The sequence below is a fragment of the Penicillium subrubescens genome (assembly GCF_028828155.1).
Source record: "Penicillium subrubescens strain IBT 31985 chromosome Unknown utg000004l_segment0_segment0, whole genome shotgun sequence".
NCBI lineage: Eukaryota > Fungi > Ascomycota > Eurotiomycetes > Eurotiales > Aspergillaceae > Penicillium > Penicillium subrubescens.
In genome coordinates this window covers 1,470,104-1,496,295 of record NW_026643154.1, presented here as the reverse complement: position 1 = coordinate 1,496,295, position 26,192 = coordinate 1,470,104, and the positions used below count along the sequence as shown (strand labels likewise).

The window sequence follows — 26,192 nt, the reverse complement described above, 5'->3', positions numbered from 1 at the left end:
GTGAGGGGCGATCGCGTTTCAATTGAGATGAGGATATATAGTACAGGATGGTCTTCAGTTATGCTGAGGATGCTTCATGCATCTTTGGTTTGTGTCCGCTCGTCGTTGCCCTTGCGCTTCCAGCATTCGCGAAAGGCCTCCATCTGGTATGGTTGTTAGGGAAAGGCCATTTCAAGGATAGAAACATACGGTTTCAATTCAAGCAGCGGGACAAGATAAAAGGACGTGAATTGAACGAATTGGGGCATTGTTGAAGTTGTATTCGAGGACTGGATGGCACATGATGCCAGATTGAACTCACTTCTTTGCTGCATGCACGCCAATCTTTCTTTACGTAATAGCAATCATTCATCTTGTCTTGCTCGGCTTTTATATGTCAGCGTTTAATGCTTGAGGAAGAAAGCTGGAGTTGCTCACTATGGCAGCCTGTGCTGAAGATGCGCTTGTTCCTGCGACAGTTTTAGCTCTCCCGATCACCCCATATGCTGTATAACAGATCTAAATACCAATCATCAGGCTCGTCATCATCTTCAGGGACTACCTTTGGCTGTTCCGCGTTGTTCGACATGGTCTCGAATCGTATGTAGATTGAGAATCGAATCAGAGACTCGGAGATCGGAGAGATGATCGGTTGGCCTCGGCGGGATGGAGAACTGGATTTATCTTATCGGCCATCCCCAGCTTCCCATCATTTCCCTCTCCGACAATCAACAATGGCGACGCCCACTGGTAATAATGCCAACCTGACGGGCAAAAGACTCAATGTCCTGGTCTATTCCGGTTCGCTCACTCACTCTGCCTGGCAACTCAGCCGTTTTCTGACCGACAATGGCCCGACAGGAACCGGAACGACCGTCGACTCCGTCCGACACTGCCTCTACACCTTGCGCCGCCTGCTAGCACCCAACTATGCAGTCACCCCCGTCACGGGCGACATGCTCCTGAAGGAGCCGTGGACGGCAACCTGTGCCCTGCTGGTGATACCTGGTGGAGCGGATCTGGGCTATGGACGCACACTCAATGGCGAGGGGAATCGGCGCATTACTCAATTTGTGCGCCGTGGGGGAAGTACCTCGGTCTGTGTGCGGGCGGCTACTACGGGTGCAGGAGATGCGAGTTCGAGGTTGGCGATAAGACTATGGAGGTCATTGGCGACCGCGAGTTGGGATTCTTCCCAGGAACTTGTCGGGGTGGTGCATTCCCTGGTTTCGTCTATCATAGCGAGGCTGGGGCAAGGGCAGTCGGACTGGATGTTTCCAAGGAGGCTTTGAGCATTGGTACCATACCTACACATTTCCGCTCTTACTACAATGGTGGCGGTGTCTTTGTAGATGCTCCATTGTTGAAGGACAAGGGTGTGGAGGTGTTGGCTAGCTACTCCGAGAAGCTCAATGTAGACCCCGGCGAGGGCGCTGCCGCCGTTGTCTACTGCAAAGTTGGAGACGGTGCGGCCATCTTGACGGGACCGCATCCAGAGTATGTGATATCGATGCGATGGAACAGCCAGTCACTAATATTGTGCAGATTCGCGGCTGTAAACCTCGATCCCAAGGCAAACGGCCCTGAGTATAAAGAGCTCGTTGACGCGCTGGCCGCTGATGACAAGGAGCGTACAGATTTCTTGAAGGCATGTCTGTCCAAACTGGGACTTCAGATCGCGCAAGATTCTACCACTGTACCATCGCTATCTTCTTTGCATGTCTCCGGTCTTGATGCCGAGGGACCATTGGAGATTCTCTCCTTGCTTGCCCAAGCTTTAACCACCGAGAACGAGAAAGAATACTTAAAGGATGAGAACGATACATTCCGAATTGAGCGACCGGGGACCTGGAATTTAAATGACCTGGAGAACGCTCTTCCTGATGGTTCCTCGAAAACTAACGAGGGCATTATTGATTATAAGGAAATTATCAAGCGACTTGTGATTCATGATGATGTGCCTGCCTCCAAGTTGACGCCCTATTTCAACCACCACGCATTCTACGCCAATCTCCGCCAGTATCAGTCTGAATCACGGGAGGGCGCTTCGAAGTTTGGATCGACCCTGATGTACGGCGAGGTCATTACGAGTACCAACACAATCATGGAGAAGTGAGTTGTAAACGGTTTCTTAATTTAACTTGATTCTGATTTTACACAGGAACACCCAACTGCTTCGCCGGCTACCTCATGGGTTCACTGCCACGGCAACAGTCCAGGTCGCTGGACGTGGACGGGGCTCTAACGTGTGGATCTCTCCAGCCGGATCATTGATATTCTCAACGGTTGTACGACACCCAATTGAAAAGATCCAGTCTGCGCCCGTGATTTTCATTCAGTATCTGTCTGCTATGGCTGTGGTCAAAGGAATCAAGAGCTACGCCAAGGGGTACGAGAATCTTCCGGTCAAGCTGAAGTGGCCGAATGATATTTGTATGTTGAAGACCTTTGTGCGATAAAGCGTGCGTTCCATACTGACCCATCTTTCTAGATGCTCTTGACCCGGAAGACCCCGAGCAGAAGAAATACACAAAGATCTGTGGTATCCTCATCAACTCCCACTTCATGTCAAACGAATACATCTCCGTTGTCGGAATTGGCATCAACGCCACAAACGCCTCACCCACTACCGCCCTCACTGCCCTTGCCGCACGTTACGCTTCCCCCGGCGCCGCGGCCGCTTCTCCCATCACACTCGAGAAGCTCCTCGCACGGATTCTCACCACTTTTGAAGATCTGTACACGCGGTTCCTTCGGACAGGTTTTGACCGCGGCTTTGAAGCGATGTATTACGAAGATTGGTTGCACATGCACCAGATTGTCACGCTGGAGGAGGAAGGTGGTGCTCGTGCTCGAATCCAAGGAATCACCCGTGACTATGGCCTCCTCCTGGCGGAGGAACTTGGTTGGAATGATCGTCCGACTGGCCGGGTCTGGCAGTTGCAGAGTGATAGTAACAGCTTTGATTTCTTCCGTGGATTGCTGAAGCGGAAGATCTAGGATGCTGGAAGGAGATTTCCATAAATAAGTATTGAACAAAATCATGGAGCATATGTTACAAAATTTGAAAATAGATCGCGAATAGATCGCGAATAGATCACGATTCACTGGAATGTATCTGTTTGCATATCACATCAACTACTCTTCTGCACCTAATCTCCGGAGGTGAAAAGAAAATGCCAAGGCAACCATGTATTTAGGGAAGCTAATGTTAGTGTGGTCTGGGCCCCTGGGGATCCTCAGTAGTCAACCCTAGCGTCCCACCTTCTCCATAGGCAAATCTCAGGCGCCCCGGGACGGAATACGCAACGAAAATAGAAATCCACCCTTCAAATAATGCCGCATGTTCAGCATTCCCATAACGGTATTTGTATACCTAGAAGCATTGACGCAGCTTCTTTACAGTCCCGTAAGCCCTCGATACGTAGGCTCATTGGTGCTGTTGAGCTTATGAGTACCCACCTGTAAATGCTGACATCTCTTTAAATTCAGCCGTAGCCTTCCTTCTCACCTCAGCCTTCCCACTCTGCATCCATACTCATAGTAGCAATGAACATAAACGATCTCCCGCAGTTGGAAGGCGATATTATCGCCCAGGACTTTTCCAAGCCGGTTCTTGAGTCGGTTTCCAGATGGTCTTCAACTGGAATCATTGAACGCCCTGCACTCACTATTATTCCAAACACCGAGGAAGACATCATCAAAGCTATAGAATATGCCAAAGAGCATGCTCTTCAGTTATTGCCTGTTGGTGGAGGACATGGATTCTTAGCCCCAATCACTTCGAAGACCCTCTATCTTGACTTGAAGAGATTCAACAAGGTTGAGGTAGACAGCGATAATCAAACAGTCGCTGTGGGAGGTGGAGCTGTGACGAGCGATCTGATCAAGACATGCACTGAGCGTGGGTTCTATACTACCTGGCCTAACAGCAATGCGGTTGGCGTTGTTGGATGTATTCTGGGTGGAGGCAATGTAAGTTGCCCATCTACTATTGATCGCGCGGCATGAATTGTGGTTCTGATTCAAGGTGATATAGCCAACCTTGCTTGGACTACATGGATTGATGATTGACCATGTCCTTTCTATCCGTCTTGTCACTTCAGACAAGAGGATCGTGGATGTTTCGCCCTCATCGACTGGCGACGATCTTGCGCTCTTCCACGCTTTGTGTGGAGCAGGCCATGGACTTGGTGTGATCACTTCCTTGACGATGAGAATCTTTCCCCTGGAGAACCTTCGATTATCGGAGAATCAAGTCTGGGTCCGCAGACTCATCTTCCCAGCTTCAGAGATCGAATTTGCCGCGAAGTTGTTTGATCAACTGCAACCTCCTCCCCCGCCAATGGTTACGTTACTAGTTTTCGCAAGGGCACCACCGACTGCCCCCAAACCTGGTGCACCAATGGTCATTCTCACGGTGACATACTTTGGACCGCCAGAGGAGGCGGAGGCACGCACTTCAACCTTGTTCGAGGATGAGACTGTCGCCAAAGCTATCATGGTACAGGCCGTCTTGACGCCATTGTCCAAGATAAATGATGGAAACAGTCAGAATGATGTACATGGCGGATTCAAAAACATTCAGGCTGCGTGGATCAAGGAGACTCAAGCCGAAACTATCAAAGCTGCGTTCGGCAAATGGCTTGATTTCACCACTCAATACGAGGATGCGAAGCGCACGGCAATGATTCTGAATGGCGTCAACACTCAAAAACAGCTTGAGATCCAGGGCACATCGGAAGGACGAGACCGATACTTCGATGCTCGTGACAGAGGAATTCAGGCAGTGGTAATCAGTTGGTTTACCAAGCAAGAGACTCGGCCAGCTGCAGCAGACTTTGCCGCCAGTATCAAAGCTCTGTATAGGCAGAATGACGCCACAGACATCCCGCGGACTATCTTGAACAATATTAACCTGGACATGGAACTAGGAGAAGTCTTTTCTGAATATAGGGTCACAGAGTTGAAGAGACTGGCCAATGTTTGGGATCCATCTGGCCTCTTCTGGAGACCATGGAACTGAGGATATTCAAAGGGTTGCTTCTGATGTCCTAATGCTTTGATGACCCCGAGTCACAAGGATCTTCTACCGGAAGAGTAGCTCCATAATTTCTCAATCATGCCCTCATTTTACAGTTTTCACTTCGTAAGAAAAAGTATTTTTATGCACGTTAAATTCAAAGGATCATGATTAGATTTGTATTTCGCTAATCAAGTGCTCAAACATAATGCTATTCATAAATCGTTAAAGCCTCTGTCAGGGCCATCGCCCATGATCAAGTCATTCAGTAGATCATCACCTCAACATCCACACCATGCCAGTAAACCTAAGTCTTCGTCCACTGTTGGCACCATTTCGTCAACAGCTCCTGATCAATAGGCTTCATCTCTGCCATCACAGCACTGGCTTTCTTGGCCTTCTCAAGACTAAACTTGGGGTATTGCTCTTCCGCAATCGCCTGGAAGAAGGGCAAAATGCGCGTCTTCTCAGTCTCTGCTTCCTTGGAAAGCTTATCCGGGGTCAGACCCGAAAGATGATCGACCCAGGCGTGGAATCCCACCTGCCGCGAGGAAGAGATACACGATTGCAGAGCATCCGCGAACACGGAGAATTGAATTGGTCGCGGGTGCAGGACGTTATATAATTGGACGAAGGGCGTTCCGGTCTCGCCTTCGTGTTTCTCCTGTAGCGTGATGTCGGACACTATGCGTGAGACTTGGTCGACGGGGACCCAGTCAATTTCCGCCACATCGGAGGGTACCAAGCCGCAGGCCTTGGAGAGGATGGCGAGCGAGTGCATCCAGTCGTGACTTTCCCATTTGCCGCCATCGCCAATGGTGGTTGGGCCGGCGATTTGGCCAATGCGTAGGATGGAAATGGGAATTTTGAGCTTGGCACCGGCGGCGGCTAGTAGTCGCTCTGCGACGTGCTTGGATTGGGCGTAACCAGTCAAAGTTGCGGCACTAGCGCACTTGATGACCTCCTCGGGGACGGGCACATTCGGCGCCACGGCCTTGGCCCATGCCGATACAGTGCCCGTGCTGGATGCAAACACGATACGAGGTCGAGACGGGGCCTTGTTTGCGATCTCGATGACTGTGTTGAGACTCTTCAGCATCTCGGGTTTGAAAGAAGACAGCGAGAGCGCGAAGTTGACAGCCCAGACATTGTGAATAATCACATCGGCGTGGTGCAGGATTTCGTCCATCTGATTTTGGGAGAGGCCCAAGTTGGGATGGGAGAGCTCCATGGAAATGAACTGTAATCGCGCGTTGCTAGCATCCACGTCTATGCCGAGCTCATCGGCACGGCGCTGGAATTCTGCTTGGCCACTGCCACCTCGGTCAAGACATTTGATGCCAGCCACACGGGGGTCATTCAGCAGATCTCTGACAATATACGGACCCAGACGGCCTCGAGAGCCGAGCAGCACAACCTTGATATCCTCAGTGGGAAGCTCAAGTTCTGGCTCTAACCCACTGGGCTCGGGTAACTGAGCTACACACTCCTCCAATACGTGCTCCAGGTTGAAACCCCGAGAGTTGTATTCGTCAGAGTCTACTTGACCAAAAACAGCATCAAGCGTAGCCTTGGCCAGAGCTTCGATGGAGGGATTTTCAAACACCGTACGAAGCCAGAAGTTGATTGTGTTTTTTTCCGGATTCATGCGTCGGATAAGACCCAACCTCAGCTTCTGGCCGAGTTCCAGCACTGTGAGCGAGTCCATAGCCTTGGCGACAAAGAAATCGTCACTTTCTCTCAGAGTGATATCCGGTCGAATATCGTGCACAACGGAGCCAATGAACCTCTTGGCCTCGTCAAGCCAGTGATTCTCCAGGATGCCAATCTCGCTCTGCTCATCCGTAGTGCCGTCAATAAAGGCGGCCGCAATGTACTCAGCGTACAGCGACTCAGTGGGCTTCCGCGAAATAGTTCCCTTGGGAGCTCGGAAGAATCCCAGGTTTGGCTGGCTGAGAACAATTCGCGACCGGCGGATCTTGCCGTATTCGGGTGCATTCGCGTTCGCCTGCGAGATGGTAGGCCAGATAGCGTCAATGAATTCTTTTTTGCTCATTCGGTCCACCTGCGGTCCGGGCCGTGGTTCAACCAAAAGGAGCACCTCAGGACGACCATTGCCGACCATCAAAGCACCGCCAATAAGGGGGTCGCCAGCCAAAGTGTTCTCCATGGGGATAGGCCATACTTTATGGCTGCTCGCCAATACGATGATATCGTCAGTGCGTGAATGGAAGCGCCACAGCCCTGGTTTCGACGGGTGAGGCTTAAACAAGTCTTTGGTCCGCCACTCGTTCGTGACATCAGGGAATGTGTGCGCAAGGGAGCGCTGGCCGATGAACTTCTTGTCGGGGTGCAACACCAGCTCGTAGACGCCCTCCCCTTCATCCACTTCCTGGAAATCACATTCTTCGGCAGGATTGGGTTCTAAGTAATCCCACTCTCCCGGGTTGGGCACGAGCATTTGGATTTGGCCCATCTCGAGTGAACCGTACATCTGGCAGACATCCGTGATCTGGTCGAGGCGGTTTCCAACGCTGTTCGCCAAGGGTCCGCCACTGTATAGCACAAAATCTAGATTCTCTGCTTGTTGGTAAGCGGCTGGCTCAATTGCCCATTGCTCAATCACCGAGGGAGGCAGGTAAAGAGCTCGAACTTCCTGCTGCTTCATGATCGAATCCACCAAGAAACCACTGGGAGGCATCATGGGCGGGCCCATTATAACAGTTGCCGTTTGTGAGAAAGCCGGCAAAAGTGTAAATGATTGCACACCAGCCATCTATGTTATCCCAATGTCAGTTGCATAGATGCCAAGAACAGTGAAGTCGCGATCTTACATGATATGGTGGGAAGCAAGAATAAAAGCGCCCGGGCGGATCAAAGTGGAATTGCGCTGCATTTTGCGGTCGTCGACCCTCTGGCACGGGCACTTTGGGGTCGTTATCAGTGCAAGAAAAGGTGTAATGGGTGAGATACACGAGCTTAGGCGGACCTATATTTTGCGATATTAATTAGATGCAGCCCTGCAGCAAACTTAGGAGAGATCATCGCTGTACCTGTCGATCCGGATGAATGTAAAATCAAGCACTTGTCATCTTTCAAATCGTGCCATGAGGCTTCAAAGCGGTATGGTGGAGCTTGCGACTTGATCAAATCGGCCATTGAAGGCACTTGCTTGCAGGACATTGAAGGGTCGAATTTCTGCAAGCTTTTGGCCATTGACCGTAGAACGTCTGCGTATAGAAGCGCACTGACGTCGACCTGCTGGAGCAGGCCGAGGTTGAGAATCGCGGGGTTGCGCGGCGAGATAAAAATCGTCTGTACGTAGCAGAAAGAAAAATGTCAAAAAACAGATCGTTTTGAGCAATTGACAGCAAACAAGCCCATTTTGTTTTGACATTAAACATACCCTCCATCCACATTTGATAGCTGCCAGCAGCACAATCGCATATCGCAAGTCGGCTGCGCCAACATAGGCCAATGTCCGTCGTTTTTTGCTGCCTCTTAGGGTTCGCTCTAGCCACCAAGCCATGTGGTCAACGGCCGTAGCCATTGTCTTCATAGAAACATCCCGGAAGCCATTGGCAATGCTCTCAGACTCAGAAATGGCAGCAAATACGCGATCGGGTTCATGATGGGCGTAATAGTCAATAACGTGGGGTAAGAGGCGTTGGCCCCTATATTTTTCTGCGCCCTCGGCCCATGGCTCGACACCTTTAGAAACAGTCATTTTCGGAGCTCGCGGGAGTGGAAAAAGATAGAGGAGATGTTAGGGGTAGAATTCGGAGACAAGAATTGGAGAGGAAAGATGATAGATATGGCAGCCTCTCGAGGGGAAGAAAGGAGCTTCGACCTCAATGCTTTTTTTTTCACTGTTTCATGGCATGGCTGTTCAACTGTGATCTGGGTCGAGTAGCTTGAAGAAGAAATGACAGGGGATTGTCGAGTGAAGAGTCAGTGGCTGCAACACAGGCTGCGATGCGGGTCTACACTATAACCTTCCGGGAGGGCGCTAATGCGCGGGTGTGCCGCCCTCCTTCTGCCCCTCTCGAGCCACAATTGAAGACAATTATTGGAGAATCGGGCGTTTGGAGAGATGGGGGTGAGCAGAAGACCGTTGGGACAAACTTCATTCATCGATAATCTATATGTGGTTGTTGCTTGGTCGAAGGTTTTTGAAGTCTGACCTCGAGCGATTGCTCGAGTCATGAGTACTTGGCTCGTCTCCTCCAAAGGAACGGAAATGAGTCTCCCTGCTTGCCGCACGTCAATTGTACAAAGCAAAGGATCCGATGCGCCAATGTCGTACAGGATCCTCTGGAGACTGAATCCTTTGGGACCGCGACCGTCAGAAGTGCCAAATGGTTGCTTTTTCTGGCCATTTTGCCGGGTCCTTTACAGACGCTAATCTTCGCAATAGGTAACCCCCAAGGCCAATCCACGCCAATAATCCTATCCAGCGACTCGTTAGCGTGGAGGAAGACGACTCCACCAACTGTCTGGTCCCCTTCAAAGAGCCAAAGGACACAAAAAATGGACGTTAAACGGCGCTATCGACCTAGTTTCGACCGTTATATTCGCCAGACGCCGCTATAGCCTGCCACCCTTGGCGCCTCGCGTTTCCTCTTTTGGGCTACTCCCCCTTGCTTGATCTTCCGCGGGTGGCACAGGTGCTTTTCACAACCGACACGTGTAAGCCTAGTCTGCACGCAGTGGACCTCAGGGATTGAACAAAGTCCCACGGAAGTGGCAGGAGCATTCTGACTTATGGGACTAGCCATTATTGTCTGAATCCTCCCGCTTGAGACCGTTAGCAGTCTTCATCGACCCCCTTATTCAAGCCCTATGGGCCCCAGGTGGTGGCACTATGTATATAGCAGACCCTCCAAGATGTCATAGTTCTCGACCAGTCGGTGACTCGGGTCGTGATCGCTTAGAACAGTGTCGTTTTGATCAGAAGTGAGCTGAAAGTGAGGCGAATGTGAGGTTTCAGAAGGCTGAGACGATGCAGCAAGATCTAGGGGGTGGAAGTCCTACAGAGGCTAATATAGATCCTGCTACACCCTCTCAGCCTTCTGAAACCTCACATTCGCCTCACTTTCAGCTCACTTCTGATCAAAACGACACTGTTCTAAGCGATCACGACAGTGGAACCAGCTTTCGGCACGAAGCGACCCAAAGAACCAGTTCCTTTGGGGAAGCGAGCGTATGACTGCCCCTGAATTGTGAATAATGAGGACAATGGCAGGTTTTAAGTGGGGAGGATTTGTGGCGAATCTTAGCCGACCGCGACAGTTCAAAACAATTGATCTGCCCGCTCTCCACGGCAGAAGACGAAGCAGTTTCATAACTGATTTACAGAGGAATTCCTCAAAAAAGTCCTGCTCCGTCCCTTGTACTTGGGACTTTGGCCACTAGGCTTCGTCTTAAGCTTTTAAAAAATGTTGGAGACTAAGAGTGGACAAGAACGTCGTCCGGGGTACTAAACGTACGCATCACGCTGTAATAATGTGGTGCCATTTCCCGCCTCCCCCGGGTGATCCTTGCCCTAAACAACTAAGTCAAACTGTCCCAAGCCCCAAGCTGCGCCCGGGAGCTTGGCCGCCTGCCTCAGTGCCACTGTGCCCCCTCGAAGGCTGGATGAAGAGGGGTGATAGAGGGGCATATCGTCATAAGCGAGGGAGATGGGCACGATCGCGATCGGCTATTATTGTTTTCTTACGACCCAGACTATCATCTCACCATTAATGTGGGGGTTTCTTTTCAAAGATTTCCGTCAGAATGAGGGGATTTGTTTAGATCGCCTGAGAGTACTCCGTATGGATCGTAGGGATCTCTCGAACGGGTCAGAGAGCAACCCACGGTTTGACATCAATAGTTGACATTCTACCACAGGATAGTCGATGCACGATGATAATTCCTCCCGGGCAATCGATAGGGCAATCATAGGACGCCACTCGGAGGAGTATAGTCGGGAAAGTATGTCACCCCTCTATCCCCATGACTGGTCCTCTCAAAAATGAGTGTGCAACGGGGTTGATCGCTTTGCACTCACCCTTGCCTTATCTACTCCAACTACCCCGACGGTAATTCGAGATGCCGACGATGCATTATGCTATCAGTGTGCGGAAAGAATATGCAGGCTGTGCTGGCGAAGATAAACCAAGCAGGGTTGGTGGCGACAGCCCGAGGTGTGAGCAAAATATATTTTGAGTTGCATGTCGTACATATAGCACTCCAATTCCACACTCTGGAGTCTCACACATAATTGGAGGTGACATTAAGACTAAAATGATGTGCATTCATCACTTAGACAAGAATAACGTGATTGCATTGACAGGTGCCTTGGCGATGGCCTTGATAACATGGAGCCATTCTTGTTCGGCACAGGCATCGCCCATCACGATCCGATCGAGATACGGGCTGGGCAGATCGGCATCGGTTTGGAGTGGGAGTTGTATATCCGGCCAATCGTAGTGGGAATAGCGTGGAGTGACCGAGGAATAACGGAAGTAGTGCAATGGAATGATTGCAATGCGATTTCCATCCTTATGGGGAGTAGATAGTCATTGCGAGAAATCTAAAAGGCTTCGCAGGTATTCTTGTTGAAAGCCAATATGGTACCTCAGCATTTAATTTGAAGACCCAGCAGACCCATCGTTCGATTCTGCTGTTTAACCGCTGCGCAATCACCCCACCATACACAGTGGGGCAGATCGTTCGACAAAGTGAACATTTGCTCTTCCATGCTTCTCTATCTGCCTACCTTTATACCCCCTGACATAATTCTAGTCAAGCCATGTCTGCCTCACCCTCAGTACCAGCAGAGGCCGACTATGTCATCGTCGGAGGTGGCACAGCTGGCCTTGTCCTGGCGGCCCGGCTATCCGAAGATCCAAAGACGAGTGTTGTGGTGTTGGAAGCTGGCAAAGATATGACTCAAGATCCTCGAGTCAACATCCCTGCTCTTTGGACGTCGTTGATGGGATCGGAAGTAGACTGGCAATACCAGACTAGCCCTCAGGTAAGCCCTTTTCTGTTATTGCGTCCTGCGCTTCAATCAAGGAAAGATGCATACATTTTCATGGTCCCAGCAAAGCTGATCACCTCTTGTAGGCTGCACTGGGAGATCGATGCATCAAGGAACCGCAAGGAAAGCTCCTTGGCGGATCATCAGGGATCAACGGTCAAGCCTTTATTGCCCCTTCTAAGGCAGGCATCGATGCATGGTCCAAGCTGGGAGCGACCAGCTGGACATGGGAAGCACTGCAACCTTTCTACAAGAAGTCATACACACTCCAACTGCCAGATGAGACGACTCAGGAGCACATTGGGCTGAGTTGGTTGGACAAGGACAATCATGGATCCTCGGGACCTCTCAAGGTCTCCTTCCCGGCCGTGGCTCAAGACCCCTTATCCAAAGCCTGGGTTGAGACTTTCGAGTCCACCGGCTACGGACTCACCTCTGATCCGTTCTCCGGCGATTCTACTGGAGGCTACAGCATAATGGCTTCCGTGGATGCCGAGACCAAGACTCGCAGTTATGCCGCATTGGGCTATGGCCTGCCCGCCATGCAGCGACCCGATGTCCACATCATAACCGAGGCACTCGTGCACAAGATTCTGTTCAAACCTACGAGTGAAACCGACGATGTGACGGCGACCGGAGTCGAGACAATGATTCAGGGTGAACTCCATCAAATAATCGCTAAGCGAGAGGTGATTCTCTCCGCTGGGGCCCTCAATACCCCCAAGCTTCTGGAACTATCCGGGATTGGAAACGCGTCGATCCTCCGTCAATTTAACATCCCGGTTGTGGTGGATAATCCAAATGTGGGCGAGAACCTCCAGGACCATTTGATGACTGGAATTAGTTTCGAAGTCGTCGAAGGAGTCCACACCGGCGATCCTTTGCTGCGCCAGGAGCCGACCGCGCTGCAAGCCGCCATGCAGTTGTACACAGAGCATCAGACTGGTCCAATGGCAAGCGGCGGGGTTCAATCTGGCGCCTATATGCCGGTCCGTGGCTTTGACGGACCCCAAGGTAGTCAGGACAGCATGGCCACGTACATGGATCGGTTCCTTGCGCAGCCAGACAATCGCCAAAACGCGATTCGCGAGATATTCGCTCAACCCAAGGCCCCAACTTGTTCAAATGTCATGTTCCTGGCACAGGCCAACTTACACGAAAGTGGCAAGAGCTTCGTGGGGCAAGATCTACTTCCCGGAAACTTTCTGAGTCTGGGTCTGATTCAAAGTATGCCGTTCTCCCGCGGGCATGTCCACATCTCATCGGCGGATCCAAGCGACAAGCCCGCGATCGACCCACGCTACTTGTCGCATCCATTGGACTTGGACCTCTTCTCCCGCAATCTGTTGGACTTGGAAAGATTGCACATGGCCGAGCCACTGGCGCGATTTCTTAAACCCAATGGGCGTCGTAATCATCCCGACGCCTTCCTGACCGATCTGGACAGCGCTAAGAGATACATCCGTGATACGGCCACCACCACCTATCATTCTTGTGGAACAGCTGCTATGCTCCCGACGGAGAGTGGGGGAGTCGTTGACGAACGACTACGGGTGTATGGCACAACTAACCTGCGGGTGTGCGACGCCAGTATCTTCCCCCTGATTCCCGCGGCCAACATCATGTCAACGGTTTACGCCGTGGCTGAAAGAGCGGCGGACCTCATTAAATCCGAAGCCGGAAAGTAAAGAGCACATGGGCTTTAGAACCTTGCAAGAAGGCAAGTCTCATAAGAATTGACCTATAGTTCGTTGTCGAGTGAGTTGGCAATGAGGGGCGGCCCACTTAGTGGGGGGAAACGCCGTGCGGCCGTGAAGGAAGAAAGGGAAGTCAAATCTCCACAGTGATAGGCCATGGTAAAGGATTCTTGGAGGCAACATGCAATCGATGGATTATAATATGTGATTTCCAACTTTTTAAGATCTGCCGTTATGATCTTCCCGTCTAACTATTTTCTTTTTTTCTCCGACGCCAAACCCTATGCTAAGTATTACCCTTTGCAGTAGCTACTGCAGACGATCATTGACTAGAATCCAGGAAACCACTCCCCCTCGTGGCTAGCACAGCCTAGCAGGGGTATGCAGGATGCACAATGAGACTATTTTAGCGCCATGCGACCAAGCTCTATCAGTCTATGGCTGAGGAGTGGCCGGGGCTCGCAAATAACATGCGGAGCAATCCGCGCATTGCTATTATTATATGAACCCTGTACTACCATTATATAACGTATACTACAGTGGACTGTGCACCAAAGACAAATAAAGTCCCCTAACCTCGCGGGAGTAGCAGGTGGAATCTGTGAATCCTTGACTATCCCTCGAGTCGTGATCTCCGTATTTTGCGCCACGCCAATCGTTGATGGCTTTACTCAGTCTAGCCCGGGTCGTAATTGCTCGAAACGATTGGCAATTTCCTGATTGCTCTGTGTAGGGAACTGAATCATGCATGACGCCGTGCGTTAGGGCATGGCGCTAAGACCCGCCGAGGCGCGCCAACGTCCCGTTCGCACAGACAGAGTACTACTAAAGACGGAGGATCGAGTACTTTTTCGTAACAGACTTCCACCAGGCCTGCACAACCACTTATCTCAAACAAGCACCCCCGGAAGTACGCGGATATGAGAAAACGTGTTAGGATCTTTTAGCGCTGTTTGAGAAAAAAGAAACATTTGTTCGTCTATGATAATTGACGCTAACGACTGTGCAATCTAAAAAGAAATTCATCATATCATAATGCATGGCATAGCAGGGCAATCCACCCGTCAAACAACCAAACAACGGAGCTCCACCCAATTCAACTCTTGCTCCGAGGTCAGAACACTAAAACAAAACACGGAAGGAGAGAAGAGGCCTCGAAGCAAAGAAAAGAAATCGCAAAAACAAGCACATGCAAAGAGAATCAAAGAGGGAAAGAGCTTGAACAAAGAAAGAGCAAACTCGAGTCAGGACCAAAAAATTCAGGGGAAATAAACAGGAGATTGAAGAAGACAACCACGAAAAGACAACCTTCTAGGTTAGGGCCGAACCCACCTTGCGCTCCAAATCAAAATTCCGAAAAAGCTGGCCTTCTCTCGTATTAAATCGAGAATGCCAATTGGTCCATCAGAGAGACTTGTGGCCCCTCTCCAATCCTTCTTCTTTTTCTCCAATGTTCTTTACATTCCTCCCCCTCACTGATGCTGCTGGCGCTGCTGTTGCTCCTGCTGCATCGTCGACTGCCGCGGTTATTTCTTCACACCCCACCTGCTCGTCCGAGACCAGCGCACAGCGGTAACGCGTATTGACTGACCAACCACAAATTCCATAGCAAGAAAGTGGTCTTGTCAGCGGGGACGGAGCGCAGCATCAGAGTACGACCGGCGATGATGCATGCAAGGGCTGCCATGTAGGCCCCGCTCCAGAACAGGACCCCGCTCTGGCCAGTCTGCAGCCACCCCCAATAACATGGGCTAACGATGCCCCAAAACAACATGAATGCAGCTGTCACCCAGCGTGCGTTAGCGTCACCAATCACTAGAGGCAGAGTCTTCCGGCCACGAGCACTGTCTCCAGCCTGGTCATAGAGATCCTGGGTGTGGACGGTGGTGAAGACGATCAAGCCAATGATGGCCAGCCATGGCAGACCCAGTCCATCTGGCCGGATGAAAGATTGCCACTGGGATGGGCCTAGCTCCAGCTGCACCGCGCCCGAAGTGTAGCACATGAAGCCCAGTCCGTTAATGAGATTGCGTATAATGCAACTAAAATCTGCACCCCTCGCATCGTTGTACCAGAAACCAAGTCCGATGAGCGTTATGCACTGGGCGAGTCCGCCAAACCGGATACTGGTAACCAATGCGAGTGCGTAGAAAATGAACATCACCACCTGGGCATGTTCCGGCGTCATGCGTTTGGAAGGCATGGTTCGCCACGGTTTGTTGATCGAATCTTCCATGATAGCATCTGGTTGGCGCTGATTGTCGATCGTAAACGGTAGAAGGTTCAGCCACGCCCACAGCAGGACGAGAGGCACTCGCTGAAAGCAAAAGGACCATGCAGGTGCAGGGTCAATCCCGAAGGATGCCGCCCCCATTGAAGTGAGTAGACCAAATCCAAAGCTGGTGGCAATGATGGTCTTGAGGTCGCTATACGTAAACAACCAGATCGAATGTATGACATGGCCTGGTTGCTCTGCAGCGTGGTTCATGAGGGACAAAAGTCGTTGGACAGGCAAGGGGCGTTTAACCGCTTGATGCCGATGGCGGGGGATCCCCGGGACGTCCGTAGCCATGGGGGTCATTCTATGATCTATGCATGAACCAAAATGGCATGGAAAAAATGCAAACCAAAAAGAAACGGTTGATCGAAGGGGTTGGAACTGCATCAAGGGCACCTCGGATCAATTTATGTTTCCCCCTGTCATCCCATTTCATATGGAGAGGGGGGCAAACAAGTTGGCTGCGCCGCGCCGTTCTTAGTTCTTAGTTCTGATTTCAGTTAATCTTTTTTTATCAATTTTGAAATTATTTTTCCCGTGTCTGGATTATCCTTCCCTCCGAACTCCTTCCAAAAACCTCCACAAGGAACCTACCCGCGCCGCCGATGGACCGTTCCGCCCCCTTCGCAACACTAACCCCAACACTAACCACGTCACTTTCTTTCTCTTTCTTTCCAACGGCATATTTCAAGAGTCCACATTTTGCAATTACAACTTGCATTGGCGTTGATTACTTGTGGAGCTTCGCATGCTTACGAACCTACCAAGGGGCTAGGTCCTCTATCAGCGGCTCACGATCACCACATATTCACACGCACTTATCGGGGTTTGATTTCACTTTTTCCGAGTCTCTCTATCCGAGTACTCCTTGATTCCCACCAGATTTTTCAATTCCATTCTCAACATGGATTTGATCATGGACAAGTTTCATGCTGAGCCTGCGATGGCGTTCGCGGCGGAACGGCCGTTGCTGGCAAGATGTGCCATCGTCGGTGTCTGTGGAATCCTGGTTCATCACATTGTCTTCATTAAAAACGAATGGCATATGCAGGGACCGCGGATTATTAAGACTGCAATCGCTGCATATGCCGTTTTGGCTCTTCTGGAGGCAAGAAAGACCCTGAGTGTTGCCGCTTTCGGACATGCCGGCCTCATCGTGGGCAGCTTTGTCTCTTGTCTTCTGCTTAGCATTGCTGCTTATCGTCTCTTTGCTCACCGTACACGTCACTTCCCTGGTCCTCGTTTGGCAGGTCTGACCAAATTGTGGCATATGTACCAATGCCGCAATGGACAGAACCATTTGGTCCTGGAGAGAATGCACCACGAGTATGGTGACTTTGTCCGGACTGGCCCCAATGAGATTACCGTTTTCCATCCAATTGGACTGTCTTTGCTTGATGGCCCAGGCAGCAAAACCAGCAAGTCTGTCTGGTATGACTTCCTCCTGCCCAACGTGGGTGTGACCACCATCCGTGACCGAGGCTGGCATGACCAACGTCGCCGTCTTTGGATCAAGGGTTTCTCCAACAGTGCGATGGTGAAATACCAGGAGCACATTGAAAGCCACGCCAAAGACATGGATGCTATCATTGCCAGCGCCAAGGGCAGCCCAGTTCCTATTTCCACGTACATTTACTGGTTCTCTTTCGACATCATGGGCCTCTTCGCCTTCTCCCGCTCCTTTGACATGATTAACAGTGAGCATTGGCACTACAGCATTCGCAACCTGCGAAAAGCCATGACTCTGTTGGGCCCTTTCTCCTGCGTGCCCTGGGCAGCACAGATTGGGTTCTGGTTGCTCAAGGGATTCTGGGTGGTGAAAGACTGGGACACTATGATCGCTTGGTGCGCCAATCAGATGAAGCTGCGCCTTGATGTATGTCTCGTACTTTTGATACTACCTTCCTCCACTTCCCACATGGGCGTGGAAGGAAAATGGGTCGAGCTAGCTGACACACCCCACTTCCACAGCAACCTGATTCCCACGACGTGGCGCAGGGGATCATCGAAGACTCCAGAAAGAGAGGTACATTGAAAGAAGACCAAGCACAGCTTGTAGGAGATGCAATCGTAGCTATAGTAGCTGGAAGGTAAGCACTATCGCCGAAACGGGATGAATTATTCAGGGAAATATACTCCTGAGATGCTGACCTCAGATCTTAGTGACACCGTTGCCCCCACTCTTGTCTTTGCGATCTACCAATTAGCCTTGAATCCTGACAAGGCTGAAAAATTGTATCAAGAAGTCAAGGACGTGAGCATCAGAGACCTGCCCACTCTCAAGAAATTGCCCTATCTCAACGCAGTCATCATGGAGACCTTGCGTCTCCACCCTGCTGTCCCAACGGGAGGTAATCGGGACACTCCGCCTGAAGGTATGATGATCGATGGCACTTTTATTCCGGGGAACACGACAATTGTCGCCCCGCGTTATGTTCTGGGTCGACGTAAGTTGAAGCTACTTGTGCCATTGCTATGTTCAAGATATTAATAGTTGGCGCTGGATTTAGTGGAGAGCTGCTTCGTTCGCGCGAATGAATGGATCCCTGAACGGTTCGATGGTACTCAGCCCGAGTTGGTCAAGGACACCCGATCATTCCTACCGTTTGCCCAAGGTAAGTTTTTCATATGGGGAGTTTTTCCCGAGGAGTACCCGTACTAATGATTGACCTTTTCTATAGGTCGCTATACCTGCCTGGGTAAGGACGTCGCAATGATCGAGATGTGGACAGTCCTCTCGATCCTCGTTACGAAATATCGCTTCGATTTCCCTGCTGGTCAGCGTGAGAAGTATATTGAAAACGTGGAGGGAAAAATGCGAGACCAGTTTACAGCTACACCGGGTGATCTGGCCCTGGTGTTTACCAAGAGAGACAATGTTGCGTGAAGTAAGTTGATCGGACTAGGGTGGGGCTGAAGTATCAGATGGAATTCTTAAGTATTTATTTTACCGAGTAACGATGTTACGAACAGAGCTGGGATTTGATTAGTTACATTCATAAGTCTTGTGTCAAACACCTTCGAATATCCTTGATTTTTTCCACTGTCATAAACTAATTCTGCAATGAAGCGAGCACGGTTGTATGTTTGGGCTGCCCTTTGTGGTGTCCTGTTCATGAGCCGGTCAGCGTACTTGTGGTTGATGTGGTTGATGATGGTGAAAGCGTGCTTGACGTTGGCCGGGGTATTGATGAAGGCTGAAACCAACACAAGGAGACTGACCTGGTTATCCGCCACCGGACAAGAGCGGCTTGACTCTGCCACATTCAGAGATGCTGCACGCTGGAGGAGATCCCATCTACTCGGGAGAGCGGTGTTTGAGCCAGGGTGAGAGCTGTGTTCAGTGAGCAGCTGGATGGTTCCCCTCAAGTGGTTCACTTGAGGGGTGTCACGGAGAGAGGCCTTCTCTCCCTCGCACACGTGGGATGCGTGGCCGATACGAGGGAGATAAATGTCTGTGGCTGCCGTCAGATAGAATGACCAAAAGAGGCTCGGAAATGAGATACTAAAGACTGAGAGGCCGTGAGAGATCCATGGTAGACCTCATCATCTGCCAGAATGAGATCGCAGCATCGCTGAGCTTCGCCGAGTGAGGTGGAGGGAGAGTTGAAACAGGCGCGGGATGCGTAGACAGAGGGGCTGCGAGGAAGGGATGAGGAACAAAGAAAGGAATGAAGAGGATGATAGAGGTCGGAGAGTAGAAGGGTGGATGAAGGGAGGGAAGAGGGAAGACGGAAGAGGGAAGACGGAAGAGGGAAGAGGGAAGACGGAAGACGGAAGAGGGAAGAGGGAAGAGGGAAGAGGGATGGATTTTATAAGAAGAAACAGAACCCCCACAATCACGGGCCGGGGATATCAGCAGCAGGATCATGAGCGTTTTCAATGAGAGAATAGGGGCAGAAATGCCAAATCATTTTCTGTTGGGTGGCCCTTCTCTGGGGAAAAAGAGGCATAGTTGTCAACGATTATCAAATTCATCCGGAATAATAGAGCTACTCAGAGCGTCATTCTTGACTCGATATGTTATTCTTAGTAAAAAAATGGTGTACGGGGCGGGACAGCTATGATACCTTGAAAAAAGTGTTTATATTGTACAAATGCTAGAGTATCTCATACCGGTTGTATAGCAAACCAGCCATTCATAAAAATGAGACAGCAGAATAATCCCCACTTCATCTCCCGTAGCCGTCCTTGCTCCAATCAAGCAAGCATCGTGCCCACCAATTTATTTTATTGAGCTCGGGAAAGGGGACTCGGGAAGGCTGACTGCTCTCTGCAGTGACCTTCAGCAGCGCCTTTACATTTCTTTGCCACGCCGTGGTTTTCAACCAAGCCATGCTCCTCAATATCGTGCGTTCTAGGCCGCTTAGAGTGACACGGACACCAAGAATCGCCCCCTGATATATCCTGCTTCATAAGGCCACTATCTTTAAGGTTGTCGATGGGTAGTCCTGAAGGCTGATAGACCAAAGCAATAAGAATTTCAAGGAGGCAATCGCGGGAACCCTGTGGATCGTCGATGAAATAAAGCCTGTGAAGCTGCAAAAGCTGCTGGTGGATCACTGAGGGGAGCAAGCTGACTTGGGCAGTGCCTATCAGAGCAATGGCACGTCGGATCGCACATCGGCTCTCCATGCCAAGTCTTAGCTGTGCTAACCTTAGTCAGGTCGAGCCGGCCCATGAAATCCAAGAACACCCTTCGATAGAGCCCACCCACTCGATTACGTGGGATGAGTCCTTGTTCCTCTTGATACTGCTGATACTCTGACCCCATTGGGGCGCGACGTTCTCTTTTTGAACCCCCTACAGCCCGCGCTCGCGCATCTTCAAGCTCATAGTCGATGAAGTACCGGAGGTCCGTCGGAAGGAAGACAAATCCGGGATCGATGGTTCGGTCATACACGATGCGGCAGTGTGGACACAGTAGGACTCCGCTGGATGTATCTCCGCGGTTGAAGTTGGGAGGAAATAAGTTGGCTGCCACCCGTTTGTTGGACTGAACGGGCCCGGGTCAGTGTAGGACCAGCTGGGCATTGCTTGCAGTGAGAGCACCATACCTGGGTGTCATCTATTCCGATAACGTGACAATGCTCAACAATCATAACACCACAAGCCCAGCACTGACTCGGGTCATAATCACCGGCCATATGCTGTTTAGCATACCAGGAGAATGCATTCAAGTCTGGCACGACTTGGGAAGCCGAATCGCTTGGGCTGATTGTTGATGGAGTGTTCGGTGAGCCAAGGTGTAGGGATTCATCACGAATTGTATCAGACGTTTGAGATGACAACCCATCACACTTTGAGACTGAGTCTTGCCAAAGGCAGATATCGGTCATGTCCCCAGTGGAAGCCCTGTTGTAAAAAGCAGCGCTCAACGAGGAGAATTATTGAAACTGCTGGGAGGTAGGAAAATATGAAAGAATATTGGAATACCTTTTCGTTGGAAGATCCTGCCAAATAATTAACTGAAATGGGTTATTTTGCCAAATGAGGTAAAGTACGGCCTTTCCGGCGACGAATCCAGAAATGTTAGACAGTTGGGGGACGCATAGGAAAGGTGGTAGGCTCATTTCAAAAATATCGCAGAAATTCGAGTCAGAATCATAAGTTGTAGTTAAAGAGCATCTAAGTAGCCGTAAACGGACCTGAAATACCTATGTATCTTAGGAAAGTCTGAGATTGGAAGACATTATTGCATCTTGGAAAGGTAATCAAAAGTCTATTTCCAAATGATGTTGAGAAATACCTTCTGGAGAATTCGTAGAAAAACATACAAGAGACTACTTGAGGAAAGCTTCAACTAAAATTTGAAACGAGCTCGAAAGAGAAATTTAGAAAGAGGTCTAGAAATAGGTGAACGAAAAGCATGTAGAAAAATGTTCATCGAGGAGGGTGGTGAAAAATACGTAGTTGCGTATCTGCCATTTCAAGTGTCATAACTTGAATCTCATTCCATTCTTCCATGTGGCAATGCTATTATTAGGTGTAGGATCATGAAACAAGAGTTGTAATCTAGATCTTCGGTCCATTGTGTCTTTCTACTTATCGGTTATCATGGTCAATGTTGGTTCCTGTGATCGCCCTATCCGGCGCCGCCAAGCCGCTAAGATCTAAGCCTCATTATGGATCGGCCATCCTGTCGCTAAGGCTTCATGATTGGGTGCCTTGGCTTTTCTGTGGCTTGATCTTTTCCCTCGAATTATGCCGATCCTATGAGTCATGTTGGATAAGGTCCCCTTGACTGGGTATTTATACAATGAGAAATGGCGACGAGGCAGAATTGGCGTTGTTGGAAGTGGGGTGTCGGGGTCGAAATGAGGAAGTCCGTAGCGCCACAGAGACGTGTGGGGTATTTGTATATTCTTTCATATAGTATGACAAGCGTTTCTTTATTTTCCGTTCCTGTACGTGACTCATGAATCACTTTGGATTTACTTAAATATCACTACGTATACCGCGGATGACCTTGCCAGCTATTATACCTTCAGGCACAACCCTATCATCAAGGGTCGCTTCTAGCCAACAATCTGTCCACTATTCGAATACTTCGAAGCACAGATATGGCAGTAGATACTAGCAATGCAGTCTACTTCTGGAAGCCAGAAGGAGACGTCGGATACTTGGGGCAATGGTGGCCATCCTCATTCACATGGGAGCATGACGGCGAGAAATACACCTACGCAAATGCAGAGCAGTAAGTATATGCTCTCCTCTGTCACACTTGAGATACCTTTTAATACGAATTCGCTTTCTAGATTTATGATGCATCGCAAAGCACTCCTCTTCGCTGGCCCAAGTCACCCGATCAGCCGGGAACTTCAGAAGGGTTGGAAATTACACCCAAGGGACCTCCGGGATCTAGGGCGAAAGATCCCCAACTTCACCCAAGAAGTGTGGGAGCAGAATCGATTTGAGATTGTTGTGGAAGGAAACTATCTCAAATTCTCGCAGAACGCAGACCTCAAGCAGAAGCTTCTCGAGACTAGTAACCGAGAGTTGGTCGAGGCTAGCCCTCGGGATAGAATCTGGGGAGTTGGGTTCGGAGCGAAAAATGCGGGTGCTAATCGAAGCAAGTGGGGGTTGAACTTACTGGGTAAAGCGCTCATGGAGACAAGAGAGAAACTGTTAATAGAGGACGCTGGCAAGAAGAATAGTTCAAAGGCATGAAAGAGAGCTATCCCTGCTGTGACACTTGATCGTGATTGAAACAAATTGAGACAGTACTTTCTGTTCGATGTCCCATTTTGAAGTGTAACTTAGATGCCAGTTTATAGTCTCTATGTAAATCAACGCGGTTGCTATAGATGCCAAAAACAGCGCTTCGCACTAAGGGCGATGTTCTAATCAGTACAAGGGAATGGTAAAATGTACAGCTAAGTACTGCAGTCTATGCGGCGTTGGCACACGAGAAACTCGAACTGCCTGGGTTGACATGAATGGACTTTCCAGAAGTGCAAAGACCTAGACCACACTAAAAATTGGTAAGTAATGGAAAGGTTGATGAAGCCATTGTTATGGTAACTGACTAGGACAATGCCAACGCAGATAGCGAAAGCGTTGAGGAGCGTCACAGCGATCTTCTTGGGTAAGGAAAACCACAATCCCTTGTTCATGTGGAGCCAAAACATACCAGTAACTCCAAAGGTGAACCAGCTACCGAATAGAGCAGTCTACTACATGTCAGCATTAAAAGAAAAAGTGATTGATAGCACAAAATGGAGCATACAATAAGACTCAGGAGGCTGCTGAATACGGGAATGGCCTCGGCAATAATCCACGCAACGATCCACAAGCAGACGGCCAGGCCAACCCAGGAGCCGATAGCGACAAAATCACGCTTGTGCATGCGGTCGCTTCCAGCGAAGATGCGAATATAGATTGAATTTGCGGCGACGTGGGCTGTTGATAACACCAGCAATAACAATCTAGAAAATTCAGGCGTGAGTATCACGGTCTTAAGTTAACACGAGCCATCCAGGGTGGTCTTACGGTGGGAAGAGCGACGCCATAGGCAATTCGGGAGATCAGCGGGCCAGCAGAGCCCAGTGCCGGGGACGTGACATCGGCACCGGCATACCGATAGATAACAACTCCAGCAATGATATATAGAGTCTTGTCGATAGTTTGTAGCAGGGCAAGGGCCTTGGGAAGTCTTTTGGGTCTTTGAGCTCTGCCATAAAGGTAGAAAATGTGCTGTGGCTGACTGTGCGATGTTAGAACCTTTAGATTTCTCCTGTTTGCCCAAAAAGCTGTCAAGGAATAGAATTACAGACCATACGAGAACGCAATATTGGTAGCGGCCGTAAATTCTGTAACCAAGTTGGTCTCAACGGTCGGCTGGAGAATAGATCCCTTGTTCTGAATGCCAAGGGCGATCATTGCAATCATAATGGCGCTGAAAATGCTGATGAATGTTAGTGAGGAGGGTAAATTGTCAATTGATCATTCTTCTGATGTTGAAAATGTACAATACTCACAAACAAGCGAGAGCCATGACACCTGTGCAAGTTTACATGGCAGCGACAAGGAAATTGAGACGATCATGCCCACGGCACCGAAAAAGATCGAGCAAGTTGCGTACCCAGTGATAGTATTGAGGGCAACAGTGAATGTCAAGATATGACTCGCCATGATGAAGATCAAGAACAGCAATTGCCCTGTACCGAACAACTCACGACCAAATCGGCCTATCAGGATCTCACCGGCATCTGCAAAGCTAGAAATATGAGGGTATCGCCATTTGAATTGGTTTTATTACATAGCCGGTGTAACAAGCGAGGACGCCCAGTCCAATGAGAACAATGAGTCCTGGGATGAGACCTAAACTAGCAATGGCGGCTGGAAGAGAGAGAATGCCCAAGGAAATGGTCTCAGCAACCATGAGAAGGCCACCCTGCCTGTATAATTTTAAAATCGTTCAGCGAATGAATTCATTTGTTGAGGTTCAAAAAATAGGAGAGACATACCGCCATGTTAAAACATTGTACTTGACCTCCGCATGTTCCTCATCACCAAAGGCATCCTGTCGAGGCGGCGTAGGGTCAGGTTTTTCCACTTCACCGAGACTGCCATCAGCATGCCGCTGAACAGACTCGGCCTGTGTTGTCGGTGTAATATCAACAATCTGTGATCTCATGATGGTCGTTCTCATACTCCAGATATCATAGAAACAGGAAGGTGATGCTAAGATTATTGGTACTGGCAAAAGGAGAAGGTTACTTTGGAACTAGACGAAATCAAAGCCACTAGAGAATACCGATAGACCCATCCCAGAAATACCTATTCTGCGTGCGGGGTGGTCGACCATCGCCTTCCGTTTACATTTGCCCCAGTGGTCTCGGGTTTTCACCAGCAGATATAGGTGGATCAAAATAGAAATTGTCGCCCAGTAGAAGCGGGTGAATGGTTGTGATGGGGACAGGACTTGTTGAAATCCGGGGTCTGCGTAGGAAAGGAATGCCTCTTGAGCTAAAGGGAGATAAGCACAAAGTGAAAAGGACCTTATCGCCTTCTATATGCTGCCGAATATAATTGCCATGTTGCATGAAGCAACGCTCCAAGCCACATGACTTGCGCTAAAGATGAACAGAAAATATACAATCTGATATTAGCTTTTTTCAAACCCCAACCATTTCCCCAGATTTGTGAAATTCATCTCTTTCCTTGCCAGATCACGGAATCTGGGGTATCACCCTGGGGGGCTGTGAAAGTCGGAATGACATGCCTAACCCGGAGTGGCCTTCCCGAAACAGTTGCAACGGGGGCGAAGCGGGGTGAATCTCATATCTCCAGTGGATAACAACCAGATATCGCCAATTATCATTAGTTTGTGTCATATCGAAATTAAATGGTCAGGAGGCATGGCCTGAAGAATGTTTGGTGTTCTACCATTGCATTGAGTATGTCACTCCGAGACCTCGGACACGGTTTTGGGTGACCAACCCATAACAATCTACTGTATCTTTTTTTTTTTGAAATAACATAGCATGCAAAACCCAGGAATCATTAATGAAAAGACCTCGCATACTCTGAGAGTAGATAAAAAGTAGTTAGGAGAGTCTTGTAAGACTCATACCGTGAGGGCCACAAGTCAATGGTCTACCAACTAAACAATCGAGTAGTTTTTTTGCGGATTCATTGAAGGGTCTCATACATGATTTTATTGAGTATCTATCGTAAAGTGTA

General features: G+C 49.7%; 10 protein-coding genes across 10 annotated transcripts; 5 read left to right on the top strand and 5 right to left on the bottom strand.

Moving 5' to 3' along the window:
• Window positions 1-74: 74 nt before the first annotated feature.
• Window positions 75-568, bottom strand: N7473_005641 (uncharacterized protein; the record flags this gene model as incomplete). The annotated part of the gene is made up of 4 exons (XM_057151581.1): window positions 75-143; window positions 302-366; window positions 418-449; window positions 507-568. 4 exons carry the CDS (start codon window positions 566-568, stop codon window positions 75-77), a joined length of 228 nt encoding a protein of 75 aa, XP_057009386.1.
• Window positions 569-623: 55 nt separating this feature from the next.
• Window positions 624-2,979, top strand: N7473_005640 (biotin--[acetyl-CoA-carboxylase] ligase BPL1; the record flags this gene model as incomplete). Its single annotated transcript, XM_057151580.1, is given in 5 exon segments — window positions 624-1,052; window positions 1,070-1,476; window positions 1,525-2,091; window positions 2,141-2,412; window positions 2,471-2,979. 5 exon segments carry the CDS (start codon window positions 624-626, stop codon window positions 2,977-2,979), a joined length of 2,184 nt encoding a protein of 727 aa, XP_057009385.1.
• A 549-nt stretch (window positions 2,980-3,528) lies between these two features.
• Window positions 3,529-5,005, top strand: N7473_005639 (FAD-binding oxidoreductase; the record flags this gene model as incomplete). The annotated part of the gene is made up of 2 exons (XM_057151579.1): window positions 3,529-3,954; window positions 4,019-5,005. 2 exons carry the CDS (start codon window positions 3,529-3,531, stop codon window positions 5,003-5,005), a joined length of 1,413 nt encoding a protein of 470 aa, XP_057009384.1.
• Window positions 5,006-5,182: 177 nt separating this feature from the next.
• N7473_005638 (uncharacterized protein) lies at window positions 5,183-8,905 on the bottom strand. The gene is made up of 4 exons (XM_057151578.1): window positions 8,409-8,905; window positions 8,056-8,317; window positions 7,837-7,991; window positions 5,183-7,778 (listed from the first exon to the last, which is right to left on the bottom strand). The coding sequence occupies exons 1-4, from the start codon at window positions 8,727-8,729 to the stop codon at window positions 5,310-5,312; spliced, it is 3,207 nt and encodes a 1,068-aa protein (XP_057009383.1). The 5' UTR covers window positions 8,730-8,905; the 3' UTR covers window positions 5,183-5,309.
• A 2,893-nt stretch (window positions 8,906-11,798) lies between these two features.
• Window positions 11,799-13,717, top strand: N7473_005637 (GMC family oxidoreductase; the record flags this gene model as incomplete). Its single annotated transcript, XM_057151577.1, has 2 exons — window positions 11,799-12,023; window positions 12,116-13,717. 2 exons carry the CDS (start codon window positions 11,799-11,801, stop codon window positions 13,715-13,717), a joined length of 1,827 nt encoding a protein of 608 aa, XP_057009382.1.
• Window positions 13,718-15,260: 1,543 nt separating this feature from the next.
• On the bottom strand, window positions 15,261-16,307 carry N7473_005636 (UbiA family prenyltransferase; the record flags this gene model as incomplete). Its single annotated transcript, XM_057151576.1, has 1 exon — window positions 15,261-16,307. One exon carries the CDS (start codon window positions 16,305-16,307, stop codon window positions 15,261-15,263), a length of 1,047 nt encoding a protein of 348 aa, XP_057009381.1.
• A 601-nt stretch (window positions 16,308-16,908) lies between these two features.
• On the top strand, window positions 16,909-18,891 carry N7473_005635 (cytochrome P450; the record flags this gene model as incomplete). The annotated part of the gene is made up of 5 exons (XM_057151575.1): window positions 16,909-17,880; window positions 17,976-18,094; window positions 18,168-18,451; window positions 18,515-18,619; window positions 18,686-18,891. 5 exons carry the CDS (start codon window positions 16,909-16,911, stop codon window positions 18,889-18,891), a joined length of 1,686 nt encoding a protein of 561 aa, XP_057009380.1.
• Window positions 18,892-18,951: 60 nt separating this feature from the next.
• Window positions 18,952-19,875, bottom strand: N7473_005634 (uncharacterized protein; the record flags this gene model as incomplete). Its single annotated transcript, XM_057151574.1, has 3 exons — window positions 18,952-18,979; window positions 19,138-19,459; window positions 19,518-19,875. The coding sequence occupies 3 exons, from the start codon at window positions 19,873-19,875 to the stop codon at window positions 18,952-18,954; spliced, it is 708 nt and encodes a 235-aa protein (XP_057009379.1).
• Window positions 19,876-22,567: 2,692 nt separating this feature from the next.
• Window positions 22,568-23,174, top strand: N7473_005633 (NADAR family protein; the record flags this gene model as incomplete). The annotated part of the gene is made up of 2 exons (XM_057151573.1): window positions 22,568-22,701; window positions 22,763-23,174. 2 exons carry the CDS (start codon window positions 22,568-22,570, stop codon window positions 23,172-23,174), a joined length of 546 nt encoding a protein of 181 aa, XP_057009378.1.
• A 220-nt stretch (window positions 23,175-23,394) lies between these two features.
• N7473_005632 (Amino acid transporter transmembrane) lies at window positions 23,395-25,143 on the bottom strand (the record flags this gene model as incomplete). Its single annotated transcript, XM_057151572.1, has 8 exons — window positions 23,395-23,478; window positions 23,534-23,677; window positions 23,734-23,906; window positions 23,975-24,210; window positions 24,286-24,411; window positions 24,589-24,715; window positions 24,780-24,904; window positions 24,974-25,143. 8 exons carry the CDS (start codon window positions 25,141-25,143, stop codon window positions 23,395-23,397), a joined length of 1,185 nt encoding a protein of 394 aa, XP_057009377.1.
• Between the last annotated feature and the right edge of the window lie 1,049 nt (window positions 25,144-26,192).